At 33.6% G+C, this 12,844-nt stretch overlaps 2 protein-coding genes and 1 non-coding gene across 4 annotated transcripts; 1 reads left to right on the top strand and 2 right to left on the bottom strand.

Moving 5' to 3' along the window:
- The first annotated feature begins 2,758 nt into the window (after positions 1 to 2,758).
- Positions 2,759 to 5,550, top strand: LOC101246095 (autophagy-related protein 8C-like). Its single transcript, XM_004248315.5, has 6 exons — positions 2,759 to 2,840; positions 2,912 to 2,961; positions 4,116 to 4,171; positions 4,268 to 4,320; positions 4,886 to 5,004; positions 5,276 to 5,550. The coding sequence occupies exons 2-6, from the start codon at positions 2,925 to 2,927 to the stop codon at positions 5,368 to 5,370; spliced, it is 360 nt and encodes a 119-aa protein (XP_004248363.1). The 5' UTR covers positions 2,759 to 2,840; positions 2,912 to 2,924; the 3' UTR covers positions 5,371 to 5,550.
- A 1,726-nt stretch (positions 5,551 to 7,276) lies between these two features.
- Positions 7,277 to 7,349, bottom strand: TRNAF-GAA (transfer RNA phenylalanine (anticodon GAA)). The gene has a single exon. It is a non-coding gene; the product is annotated as a tRNA-Phe (tRNA).
- Positions 7,350 to 7,943: 594 nt separating this feature from the next.
- On the bottom strand, positions 7,944 to 12,460 carry LOC101250744 (uncharacterized). Of its 2 annotated transcripts, XM_010328874.4 has the most exons (5): positions 12,027 to 12,460; positions 11,319 to 11,482; positions 11,069 to 11,160; positions 9,998 to 10,834; positions 7,944 to 9,713 (listed from the first exon to the last, which is right to left on the bottom strand). In XM_010328874.4, the coding sequence occupies exons 3-5, from the start codon at positions 11,090 to 11,092 to the stop codon at positions 8,058 to 8,060; spliced, it is 2,517 nt and encodes an 838-aa protein (XP_010327176.1). In that variant the 5' UTR covers positions 11,093 to 11,160; positions 11,319 to 11,482; positions 12,027 to 12,460; the 3' UTR covers positions 7,944 to 8,057. The 2 variants fall into 2 exon arrangements, with proteins under 2 accessions (XP_010327176.1, XP_004248293.1); XM_004248245.5 differs by lacking the exon at positions 11,069 to 11,160 and having other exon boundaries at positions 12,027 to 12,423.
- Between the last annotated feature and the right edge of the window lie 384 nt (positions 12,461 to 12,844).

The raw sequence follows: 12,844 nt of genomic DNA, 5'->3' as shown, positions 1-12,844 counted from the left end.
GTTTTAAAGGTCGAGTCTGAGGTAAGAAAAATCGTGATAGAATATATTATTCAATCTAAATTAGTCAGAGTTTAAAATAGATATAAAATAATTATGGTTTTCGAATTTCGGATACGATTCTCCAAAAATGCATATTTTTTTACATGTATACTATAATATTTTTGAAAAATTTAAACAACTCAAATATCGAGTAGAAAACTAAACACACAATTAATAAAAAGCTACTTACCAAAATGTGCTTTTTTTTTCTTCAATTGAAAATTCCAACAGAGAGATTATATTCCTTTAGATTTAATATATCTGCATATATGGAATAAACAAATAATTTTAGCTCATAGAAAGGGGAATTAAAGAGAGAAAAAAAGAACTAAAAAGAGATGAAATTATTATTTTCTTCTATAAAAATTTCATTAACATGAAGAAGAAAAATAATTCTTACTTTAAATCCTTTGAAGAACTCTATGCATAGAGACAAAAAATGTGTAAGCAATCAAAGATGAGAGATAAAGACCTAAAATTTTGTCCTAGAGATGTCTTAAATAATAGACTTTATTTGTATTTTATTCATTTTTTTATGACTTAAATAAACATTCGATGATATGATAGGTGAAGGTTAGTAAACGTGTAATAATAGAGAATTTAATTCGATTTTGTGTGAATCGAATCACTAAATTTTAAATATTAAATATATACAACAAGAGATATAAGAGTTTTAAAAAATATTTACTTGAACGTTATAATAAATTTTATAATGTATCTTGAATTGATTTTTCGATGATTTAATGGTTAATTATGATATTGTATTCATTAATGAAATTTCAAATTAAAAACCCAGAATTGAAGGTGACTTTGATGAAGCTCTGATAATAACGATTTTTAATTAATTTTCTTGGCCAAAATAATCTAGTCACCCTAATTAACTTTATCTATATAAACAAATTTTCAGAAACAAAAATAATAATTAAAAAAGGTGTTAAATAATTGGTATTTATCCAAGACCATGAGATTCTGCTAAACGTGCCTATCACGTTCTAAAGGATTTTATAAATGGGATAATTTTACTTATTTGACTTGTAATTAATCTTAATAAAGACATTAAGTATACTTAATATAAGTTGTAATAATATATAATATACAATTTATACATTTTTTTGCTCATTGTCAAAAAGGTGATACAATAGTCAACATTGCATTTTTTTTTGGATAGTAATGCTATATGAATTCGAATCATATTTCAAATCCTAATATATATGTATATTTTGAATAATTGGTTTTGACATATTCGATTTAAGTAATATTATAGCTAATATTTTAATTTTTTTATTAGAAGAATACGTAATTTAAAAAAATTGATAAGACTAACGTAAATGATGAAGCATGTGAATTAACTAAAAAAAAATTTGAATGTATATATCATTTGAGCAATTGAGTATGTCCATAATTATATCGTTATGATAAATTAATAAATTCAATAAATAAATAAAAGATTTTAAGTGAAGGTTTTTTTTCCTCATATCTATATCTATTGATCATCACATTGTTGTAATAAAATAAAAATGTTGAATACAATGATATTAAAATATTTATTATATGAAATCACGATCTAATAGATATATATCAAAATTTATAATATATTTGTCTTTGATTTAAAAATGATTTTTTTTATTATACAATTAATTAAATATCCCTATTCATCATCAATAACTTTGTTGAATGAATTCTTATTGATCAAACAAATTTAACAGGAAATAACCTTGATATTATAATTTTAATATAACTCGTTTACCGATTAAATTATTAAATGAAAAATGAAAAAGAAAATGCTAAAAGGAGTAGTCGATCAAAACGGCACCGTCTAGGAAAGTGACAAAATGGGCCTTTCTTTCCGTTACTCAATCGATGAGAAAATAACAAAAATGGTCTCTCATGTTTGGTAGTAAGTTCAAAACAACCCCTAAAGTATGCTTTTGAATAATTTTGGTTTTTTAAGTTTTCCAAAAAAATAATATTTTTATTTTTTGTCAAATATTCAACAAATTTTATCGATTAAATTTGACGAAAATCGTAAAAACTAATTAAAAAAACTAAAAAGAAATCTTATCAAATCTTTAAAAATGCAAAAAAAAAAAAAACATTATTAGACAAACAAAAAAAGACCATAAGATGTGAAATTTGAACTTTAAAAGCTATACTGAACTCCAGAATATCAATAGTATAATTCTACAAATGAAACCTGAATATAAAGAAAGTAATATGTGCGATGCTTTTATACCTATCTTTATTTTACTATACTTTAGAAAAGTCAATCAAAAGTAGGATAAATCACAAAACTGGTATTTTGGACACCCTTTATCAGAAAAAGAATATCATATATATAAGTAAAATGATATACGAAATGATAAAATAACATATCTTGGACACCCTTAACATAACAAATTGTTATTTCTAGACTTCCTTTATGAAATTTTTGATTCAGCCAATGCTCACACCTTTAAACGTAATTTTTCATTAAATTTTTTTTTTCACGTTACATATGACCGACATAAAGATAAGTAAAAACAACCCCAACATTAATAAATCATCAACAAATCAAGTTGGGATCCCCAAGGGCCCTCCGCTATTAGGGCAGCTACTAAGACTAGCTCACCGAGATCGACAGAAAAGACTGAATTTGTAAAATATTTGATGAAAATTTAAAGAACCAAAACTATTGGAAACATAGTTTAAGGGAGTGTTTTAAACCACATCAAAACATAATGGACCATTCTTGTTATTTTCCTTCACAATTGATAAAAAAAAGAGTTGTGTTCAATCAAAACTCTCAATTGTCCATTTCCTTGGTAAGATCATATTCTTTTTTTTTTCCCTGTTGGTAAACCCTAATTTTATTTTGATCTCTCTCTAATTGTAGCTAATCCATCACCATGGCTAAAAGCTCCTTCAAATTGGAACACCCTCTTGGTATAATCTCATATATATCTTTCTATTTTGTGTTATTATTGTGTTTTTGGCTCAAAGTTTTGATTTTTAATCAATTTTTTTGGCTCTAATTTGCTTGATCCATTAGTCAATTATTTTCCTTTTGCTATTTTGTGTTGTTATTTGATGGGAATTGGAGGTGGTCAAACCATTTACAAATTGGAAAAAAATTGCTTTTTTATTTGTTTGAGGAAAAGCCATTAGTCCTTTCCTTTTGGGATTTTGTTGTGTTTCTTTGGAATTTCATACTCCTTTGTCTCAATTTAAGTGTTTTAGTTTGATTGAACTCGTAGTTTAAGAAATAAAGGAACACTTTTGAATCTTGAGTCTTAAAATTTAAGATGTGTAGTTATTTAGTGGAATATTGGAAGTAGTAATATTTACTAGTGTAGAAAGAGACTATTTTTGGACAGACTAAAAAGAAAAGTAATACAGATTGGGATGGAGGTAGTAGTAGTAGTTTACTTTGTGAAATGGACAGTTTAAATTTAGATAGTTGCTCTGTTACATGTTTGCATCATTATATGTCTTTGTTTTTTTCTTTAAATTTCTGATGGGCTGTTTTTAATTGTGTATATTGTGTGGGAGCATGAATACTGTTGCACTTCCAATGATTTGTGAAATTTTTGGTCCGAAAGTGCTAACTGTTACTTACTGAAGGGAATAAACGATACAAAGTGGTGTGCAAAATTAATGGGAAAACATAGCTTTCGGAATGTGCCAATGTTTTTTGTGACATCAATGTAAGCACAAGAAACATAGATAGTAACAGTCTCTCTATTTTTGAGGTAGAGATAAGGTTCGCATAAGTGGGACTACTACACTGGGTATGCAATTATGTTGTTGTTGACTCGTAGTGCTAATGAGTAAGTCGTTAAAATTTGTTTCATTGCATTTGATCCTAATGCCAGAATAATGTGCTAAATTGTTTACTCATACAGCAGTTGGCATTGGACTTGTCAAGGGTACTCGTCTGTACTATGTTAGTTAAAAAAAATTGTGGCTTCTATTTTTAAATGTATTATAGTGATATGACTACCTCATCAATCATTAGGGATCGCTTGTATAAATACATATGTATCCTCTAATCTAAATTATGTTCCTGAATTATTAATTTTGGTGGTGCATTGTTCCAGAAAGGCGACAGGCTGAAGCTGCTCGTATCAGGGAGAAGTACCCTGATAGAATACCGGTACTAATGCAATTTGATCTGTTATATTACAACACTCTTTTATTTATTTTTTCTTTGTAGCATGTTGTTTTCATTGTTCTCTTCATGCCATGGTAGGTTATTGTGGAGAAGGCTGACAGAAGTGACATTCCTGACATTGACAAGAAAAAGTTAGTCTTCGTGATATTCTTCTGTGCTTTGTTCTTTGTTATGTTCATGCACGTTATGCTTGGTTTTACTCAAGTTGATTTTGTTCAATAACATTTTCTTGAGAGTATTGATGTGGCTACTGTACCTTTTGAGCGGTGACATGATTGATGCATGTTTGTTATACATGTTTAAAGGAAAACGGAATACCAAAAATATTTTCTTGTGAAGCAGATCATTTGTTTGAGATTGTATAATGTAGCGGTTATTATTTGAGATTAAAGAGGAGTAGTTTGCGCTTGGAAGGAGATATTTAGAGAACAAGAATGATGTAATTGTATGTTCTAAAGCGTATAAATGAAGTGCAAGGTCTTTTAAAATATTCTTTCTTCATTTGAAAGTGGTATGCAACAATTGAAGACATTGCTTCAAATTGTTTTTTTCAAAAATCAAAACCAACTCATTTTCAAATTTATACTTGATAATGCAACAGCCTTTTGTGACACCTTGAATGGAGTGGTTCATACGCTTCTCCCCCCTTACCAAGCATTTCCGTCTTGTAATGTTTGTTACTCATAATCATTGCAGGTACTTGGTTCCTGCTGATCTAACTGTGGGGCAATTTGTTTATGTCGTTCGTAAGAGAATAAAGCTTAGTGCTGAAAAGGCTATTTTTATCTTTGTGAAAAATATCCTTCCTCCCACAGGTAAGCAGAATCTTAGCACAATTGTCAGTATGCTTATTTTTTTCTTATCGGATAACCGGAAATCTCTTAGGGCCAGTGGTGCGCGGTTTGAAACTTTGTAGATAATGCACTGTCCCTCTACCTGTATCCTCTTATATACAAGATAGACAAATGCTATTGTACCTGTGATGTTGCTTCCTTACCACTAGACCAAGCCCCGGAGGCATAATTGTCATTTTGCCTTGCTCAACTATTTTCCTTTCTGATCGTCTTTATTTCTGACCTTTTACAGCTGCCATGATGTCCGCCATTTATGAGGAGCACAAAGATGAGGACGGCTTCCTGTACATGACCTACAGTGGAGAGAATACATTTGGATCCTTTTGAAAATGCAGTCAAACCTCTCTGCCTGTAAATAACTCTTACTAGAAAAGAACATGTAAATTCGTTCTTCTCGCGTTATCTTTCCTCTAAAAGACGGAATCTTATGTCTGTTTCGTACTTGTTTAGCCTTTGGTTAACATCAACTTGTTTCAAGTATATATATCTACTCTATGCAGTTACTCATTTTCCCTCTGCTGTTGTGTGTTCTTGTTGGTTTCTTTTCCTCATATTTTTCCGTTTATAATCTCAAATGTATTTGAACTTTGTTATACTTTTGTCGTTGCTGCTCCTCTCGTCTACGTTATTGTCAGCATTACTTTCTTCATTGTTGTGTTTCTTTTCCGTACTTGATTTTGATATGTTTTACTTGAGGGTCTATAGGGAATAACTTCCATGCGTTCACACCACCCTCTTTAGAATCCACTCGTGGCCCGTACCTCTAATTTATGAAGGCAGAAAGGTTGTTTTCGAATAGAATGTATATGGTCGTACCTCTATTTTACGAAGATAGAGAGGTTGTTTCGAAACGATCAATATCTTCTATGAGATGAAAAGTCAAAATTCCTGATGCCAATTTTGGACATTTCCACTAATTATTCTAATGTTTGTTATATTTGTATTCATATGCATTGGAATTTTCGCCCCTAATTCTAACACACGCTTTGTATTTACAACTATCAAATTAATTAAATTTTTTTTTAATCTCAAATTATTTATCGTATTTCTTTCTTACGGAAAATATTACACAAACATGTCTTGTAGTCATTTATTAATCTAAAATGAGTATACTTATTAGGTAGATCACGGCACCTATAAATTGACTATTAAAAAAATGTCATTTTCACAAGGAAATTGCATTTAGCAAGCTAGAACTATTCTATGCCTTTCAAATTTGTTAATATATAGTGCTTAATTTATCATTCACCAAAAAGTACCCCAATATTTTTTTATCAGAAATATATTAGTATATAAACTTTATTTTGTAAATTTGATATGTTTTATGGCTTTGTTCAATTTTTGTGGTTGTTTCTTCACGTCCTCAAGCTCAAGCAAATTGGTGTGCAATGGTGATGTTTGTGTTTTACAAGATCCTAACAAGAACAAGAATAAGCCAAAACGAAGCTTTAAGCTCTCATTTCCTTTGATATCTTTGTGCAAGTACGAGAAATAGTGATGTTTGACTCAGTTTGAATTTAGCGAGATTCAAAATTTTATGGTTTTTGAATTCTAAGGGCAAATTTGGGTGCTAGAAATTGAGTTATAATACGATAAGTAATTGTACGTGTTTCATAAATTTCTTAATACATATACGTTATTTAGGCTGAAATCAATGAGTTTTGTCGAAATTGTATCTTGAAGGAGTCAAAAAGTAAGGTACTAGCTTGGTAGAATTCTATATTTGATCCATTCATTATATTTAAATTAAGAAATTCATTAAATATGTACAAAAATTTATATTGTTAGAATCAGTTTATACATAGTAAGAATCAGAAAGTATGTTACGGATTGGTAAAACTCAGTAACATAGTCCAAATTTTACATTGTTTTTATTTTAAGAATCTCTTTTTGTTAAATACATATATATTATTTTTAGAATCCATTTATTAGTATTTGATCAAGGCGTTATTTTAGAATATCGAACTGATTATTTGTTAATGTGCACCTTGACTATTTCAATATTTACTAGCTCCCTTATAAGCAAATAAATATTTCATCTACCAAAACTCACAAATATGGAAAAAAGAAAGCACTGATGAAATTATATTGGGTGTTTTATTGTACTAACTAATGTGAACGAAATTAGTTTGGTTTAGAAAAGAAAACAAATTTAAGAAATTTTTACAAGAAAGAAGTAGTTTATGCATAAAATTTGTTTTGGACTAAAACTGAAAATAGAAAAAAAATAGAATGCGGTGAACGTGGATCGAACACGTGACCTTCAGATCTTCAGTCTGACGCTCTCCCAACTGAGCTATCCCCGCTCTTGCTTTATAATTGAGCTATAAATTATTTATCAAAATTTAGATATAATGAAAATAAGTTGCCCATGCAACGATTTCAGCAAATTTGAGTAAAATCTCAACCCAGTAGCCATTTTTTCGTTAGATTTGTTTGTCTCACGACAAATGCTATTTTAGTTATATTATCCTTTTTAATGGAGATTGTTATGATATAAAAAATTAAATCAGTAAATAAAATACAGGTGATTTTTGTACCATTATTATCTTATATTCAAGTTGTTTGATGGGAAAATGAATTGATCTTAAAAACTTAATAGATTTGTTAATCGCGTATACTCACGTAGCGGAAGTCATAGTTAAGGGTTAAGCATATAATCATTGCACAAACGACGCAAAAAGGTTCATTAAAAAGTGAAGTCTATCATAAAGCACTACTATTATCTGAATAACTTTAGTCAGCGAACCAAACAAAAACTTAGTCTGCAAACAAAACAATATGATAACATGATAACCGCTGTAACATGTTAAAATTGGTCGATAGTAAATAACACAACTCCTCGATTAATCAACAAATGAAACAGGACAGGCAAAAAGTTTAAATAGCATAATGAAATATGAGGATGAAAACCAGAATTATCTAATAGTAAATCAAGATTCAACATGGGCTTTACAATGCCCTTTACACTGCAAAGGATTCTCAGTTAAGCACCAATAGTGGCAGTTCCTCAACTACGTCCTAGTCGCCATTAACATTGCGCGAATTTTGGCCCTAAGATCATCTGATATCTCAGTTGATTCAGACGGCTGAGATGGGGCTCTTTGCTGGGAACTAGATACATCGACTGAAGCTTCTCTGCTGACAGAACCTCCCAAACTTCCTCTTGATTGATCTGACGCTTTGGCAAGGATCTCACCTTCTTCCAGTTCTTCTCTTTCTTTGGTACCTTTCTCATTCTTACCACCCAGGTCATACTGCTGCTCTTCATCATCAGAAGAGCTTGCATGCTTATGTCTGCCTTCAGGTTCATTGTCGCTAGAATGTTTAGTCCTGTGTTTGTGTCTATCTTTAATCCTATGGGAAGTTCTACGAGATCTATCAGACTCATCATCACTAGAATCTTTGGTCTTGTGTTCATGTCTATCTCTACTGCGATGGGAGCTTCTATGAGATCTATGTTTCTTCTTGGAATGTTTATAGTCCCCCTCATCGTCATCTTTCCAATTTTCACGTGAAGACCGATGACTTGAATGCTTTTTGCTTCCATGCTTATGATGTCTCTCTGCATCTCTTTGATCATCATCATTTTCAGGGGATGAATGCCTTTTGTGGTGCTTCTTTCTTGATCGCCTATTATCTTCATCATCTTCATCCTCGCCTGCATTTTCACTATCTTTGTGTCTGTGACGGCGTGATCGCCTCTTTTTTCTGGATCGCTTATCATCCCTTATCTCTTCACTTTCTTCATCTTCATCTTTTCTTGATGACCGGCGCTTCTTCCTGGAACGCTGCTCCTCCTCCTCCTCCTGCCCCTCTTCCTCTTCTTCATCCTCATCTTCGTGTATACCAGATCTTGACCTGTATTTTCTTCTCGATCGTCGCTCATGCTCTTCAGCAGTATGTTGCATTTCAGGTTTCTCATTTTCATTCGACGCATTGTTGTTATCTAATGGGGCAGTACTGCCTTCTCTCTCCACAGCAGTCAATTCTGCCAGAGCTGCACTGCCTTCTCTTTCTTTAGTAGCAACATTAACCTCTGTAACAGAACCTGATAAGGCAGATCCTTGTGGCTCCACTGACCCTCCAAGTGAATCTCTTTTGGCAGGAGCTGCTCCACCACCTTTTAACAGGGAAACAAACATCTTTGCCCTTCTCAGCCTCTCTGCTTTTAGCTTCTGCTCTTTGCTCAAGTGTGCTTCAGAGGAGTCTGCTTCACTTGCAGCTTCCGCAGCAGCAGACTTTGCAATTTCCTTCACCTTTGGAATCGAAACACCATGTCCCATCCTTCTGTCAGACTTCTGACCAACTATACTGAGCCCAGATGGTGGGACATTGAGGAAGCTCGATGCTTGGGCGCCCTCACTGCTTTGACCCTGACTATCGCCGTTCTTAGATGAGCCTGAGATGATACTCAAATTGGGATTCTTAATACCTCTAGTGGCTGCCTGAAGGATAGCAGCAGCGGCAGCAGCATCCACATTCACCCCAGCCTCTTGCTCTGAAGTTCTAGTCAGAGAGTCTTGTGTTTCCTTCTTGGATTTGCCAATCACCATCTTAAACTTCTCTTTCTTATCAATTTCATATGGCAGATCATACTCCGAAGCCCTTAAAGAGGTAGAATCCCTTTCCTTCAAAGAAGATCTCCTTTCTGATCCATGGACTTTTGACTGCACAACAAAGAGGAGAAAGGACAAAATGTTAATAGTAATTTCATACTTCTCTCCAAAGGGGAAGTAGTATAACCAGGTTCACATGCATTATCTACACCAATAATCCAGAACCAGAGAGAAAAATACTCCTAATTGTCTTTGTGCTAATAATCAGTACTAAGAAAAAAATGCTAAGATGAAGCAACTAAAACTATGCTCAAATTTAGTAAATTAAAAAAACTTTAGCCATGTGAATGAAGAGGAACCCATATGACGTTCCCAGACAGAGAAAGAGCTTTCACCTCTTGAGCTTTCTGGAGTACTTTTAGATAGTAGGGATGATATTGGTTGGACGGAAGGAGAAATGGGAATCTCCCATGTTTACTGTCCTGTTCCATCAGAGTTGACTCAAACTGCTTCCCATTCCTCAGAATGAACTCCACTATCTTATCAATCAATCTCTTCAGTTCAAATGGAGGCTCCACCATCGGTCCAGTCTTAGTGACAGCTCCTAGACCAGACATGTCTGTCTTTGTCTTTTCTGCTACAGCAGAAGAACTGAAGTCACTTTCCTTCCGCATGCTGCTTCTACTACCACTCTTGGAAGCACTGACCAAATTATTCTTTTTCAGTGAAGGAACCTTTTCTTTATCTTTACTAGAACGAAGTGAATGAGTAGAACCTCTCTCATCTGTTTCTTTCTCACCATTTTCAAATGCCTTAGAACTAGATTCAGCCCTTCCAAGTGGACGGGAAATGTTAGAGGTATCCAATGACTCCACTTGTACACTGGAAACTCTGGATCCAGGATCATCCCCATTTGCAGGCTCCTCATCCTCCCCAAACCCATAAACAGAACCAAGCATAGATAAAGCACCTCCACCACCGTCATGTTCCTTGTGCTCATTAGAAGTCTTTGGTCCTTCACTTTGAGCATTCAAATCACTATCAGATTGTAAAAGTTCAGGATGATCAACAAGATACCTAAAGTATGCATGAAGACCATGGTCAGGCATCAAGAACCCAAATGTTGGATTGTTTCCCTGCTTCACCCTGAGAACAATTTCTGACTGCCCACCATGTTTGCTCACAAACAGAGCAGTCCTTGCAATTATTTGATGCAATTTTTCCGTTGGTGGCTGCAAAAATATAGAAACCAAAGCAACAAAGACTCCATTAAAATGTAGAATTCACAATTCTGGATAAAAATAAGCCAGAACCTTAGATACAACTAAAGCTTTAAACATATTAATCAACATGTATGTGGATCCATTAGCAAAAGTATAACAGCAATATCAAGTGATTAAGGGAAGATCCCTCTCAATTAGCAACAATTGTCCTTACAAAGAAAACTTTTTATTTCCTAATCCCACCTGCACTGCCCCTTGGTCATGCATCAAAAGGGAACAAGGTGCCTGTGAGTGGCAACCTTAGATCAAAGGAACTCCATCCCTGCTCCGAGCATCTGAAAACTTAGACACGGTGAGCCTTAGAATAACATATTGTTTAGACAACTTGCAGCATTGGCCACATGGGAAAACCTCGTTAGCATGTAAACACCAATATCCAAGCTTTATGAAAACAGACCAATAAAAAATAATAAATAGAAGAGCACAAGCTTACCAAGCACTGAAGAAGGCTTTCAGGCACTTGAAAGGAGGGACGGAAGACAGAGCTTTCCTGAACCTCAGAACTTCTCCTGTCAGCAAGATCATCCGTGTTTCCGTATGAGAAACCCACAGCACGATAGGCACCAGCATCTGCCGACTCATCACCTTCTTCTAAATCTGAGGGAAGAAATAATAGGATCATACTAATATTATCATATTGGCATACTATGCAAGAGCAGCAGTTACACACAGAAGCAACAGGAAAAGGACTACAGACAGATAGAGATGCGATTTAAATAATGACAAGTGCATTGATAAGCAAGAACAATCTTACTAGTTCTGAGTTATGGTTATGTATATAATAGGTCATACAGTGAAGCTAAAAAAATTGCTACAGCCGCAAGCTAGGCAGGCAGCATGCTACATTTTCACGAATATTATATGCTAAAATTAACAATATATACACACGGATAGCAGAAAGAACCATTTAACAGATATTAACATCACCTAGCCACTCATCATCGTTAATCGAATAGTTAACTTCTAAACATTTTATGAACAGCTTAACAGATATTAACATCAGAAGATATTAACATCAGCTAACCAATTATTAACTCCTAGTCATTTTTATGCTAAAATCAACATAATACATACATGAAAATTCATCTACACCACGTTTAAACAAAAAAATACAAAGGAAGGAAGCAAGAACTAAGTTTACCTGGTTCATCTGAAGGTAGAGGAAGATCGAGGTAACGTTCCTTATCAAGCTCGAGCTGAATTGAAGCATCAACGAGGTTAGACGAAGAAGAAGAGTTAGACCGACGCCGGGAAGGTGGGGGAGCGGAGAGAAGGTGACGAACATCATAACGATCAATCTGGAGAGAGTTCCAATCGACAAGCGCATCGCCGGAGTTGACAAATGCCGCCAGGGAGTCGTCGTCGAAGAAGAGGGCATGGCGGCCGACCACCACTAGATCCATCGGACACCGAATCGCCCTTAATCTCTCTACGGTCTCCGATAGGATTTGAGTGAGAAACCCTAGAGAATTGGGAACTCTTTGGTGAATTGGGAATTGAGATTTGAGTTTACTTCTAGTGGATTGGGCCGGTTGAATTAGGCAAGTGGGTCAGGTGTTGGGCCAGTGTTACTTTGAGACAACCTATATTTCAACTTATTATTTATACAAAATTTATCGTATTATTTCGTTTTAATTTATTTGATATTTTTCTCTTTTAGTCTTGTTTTGAAAAGAAAACTTACATAATTAGTCTTATTTTAGCAATTCGTTAGTTTCGACTTTATATATTACATATTTAATATCACAAAATTAAAAAATAAATATTTGATATATCTTTATTTTAAACCACAACAATTTAAAAATATTTTTTATCATAAAACATATGTTATTGCTTACCATAGCATGGATGTCAAATGAGATTATTTATTCAAATTTGTGTTACGTAAGCCCGGTTGAAAATAAAAGATCTCTCTAAACCTACATGAGGGGTTTAAAATAAACATCGTTCAATTGAGAT

The sequence above is a fragment of the Solanum lycopersicum genome, chromosome 10, assembly GCF_036512215.1.
Source record: "Solanum lycopersicum chromosome 10, SLM_r2.1".
Lineage (NCBI taxonomy): Eukaryota > Viridiplantae > Streptophyta > Magnoliopsida > Solanales > Solanaceae > Solanum > Solanum lycopersicum.
Note: the sequence above shows the minus strand (reverse complement) of the source record. Positions and strands in the feature narration are given on the sequence as shown.

Excerpts from the sequence above, each read along its gene's own strand:
- LOC101250744 (XM_004248245.5), bottom strand. The coding sequence starts at position 12,288 with ATGGATCTAGTGGTGGTCGGCCGCCATGCCCTCTTCTTCGACGACGAC. Across the intron at positions 11,483-12,026 it reads TCTACCTTCAGATGAACCAG|ATTTAGAAGAAGGTGATGAG; the intron begins GTAAACTTAGTT and ends TTCTTCCCTCAG. Across the intron at positions 10,835-11,318 it reads AAAGCCTTCTTCAGTGCTTG|CCACCAACGGAAAAATTGCA; the intron begins GTAAGCTTGTGC and ends ATATTTTTGCAG.
- LOC101246095 (XM_004248315.5), top strand. The coding sequence starts at position 2,925 with ATGGCTAAAAGCTCCTTCAAATTGGAACACCCTCTTG. Across the intron at positions 2,962-4,115 it reads CAAATTGGAACACCCTCTTG|AAAGGCGACAGGCTGAAGCT; the intron begins GTATAATCTCAT and ends GCATTGTTCCAG. Across the intron at positions 4,321-4,885 it reads CCTGACATTGACAAGAAAAA|GTACTTGGTTCCTGCTGATC; the intron begins GTTAGTCTTCGT and ends TAATCATTGCAG.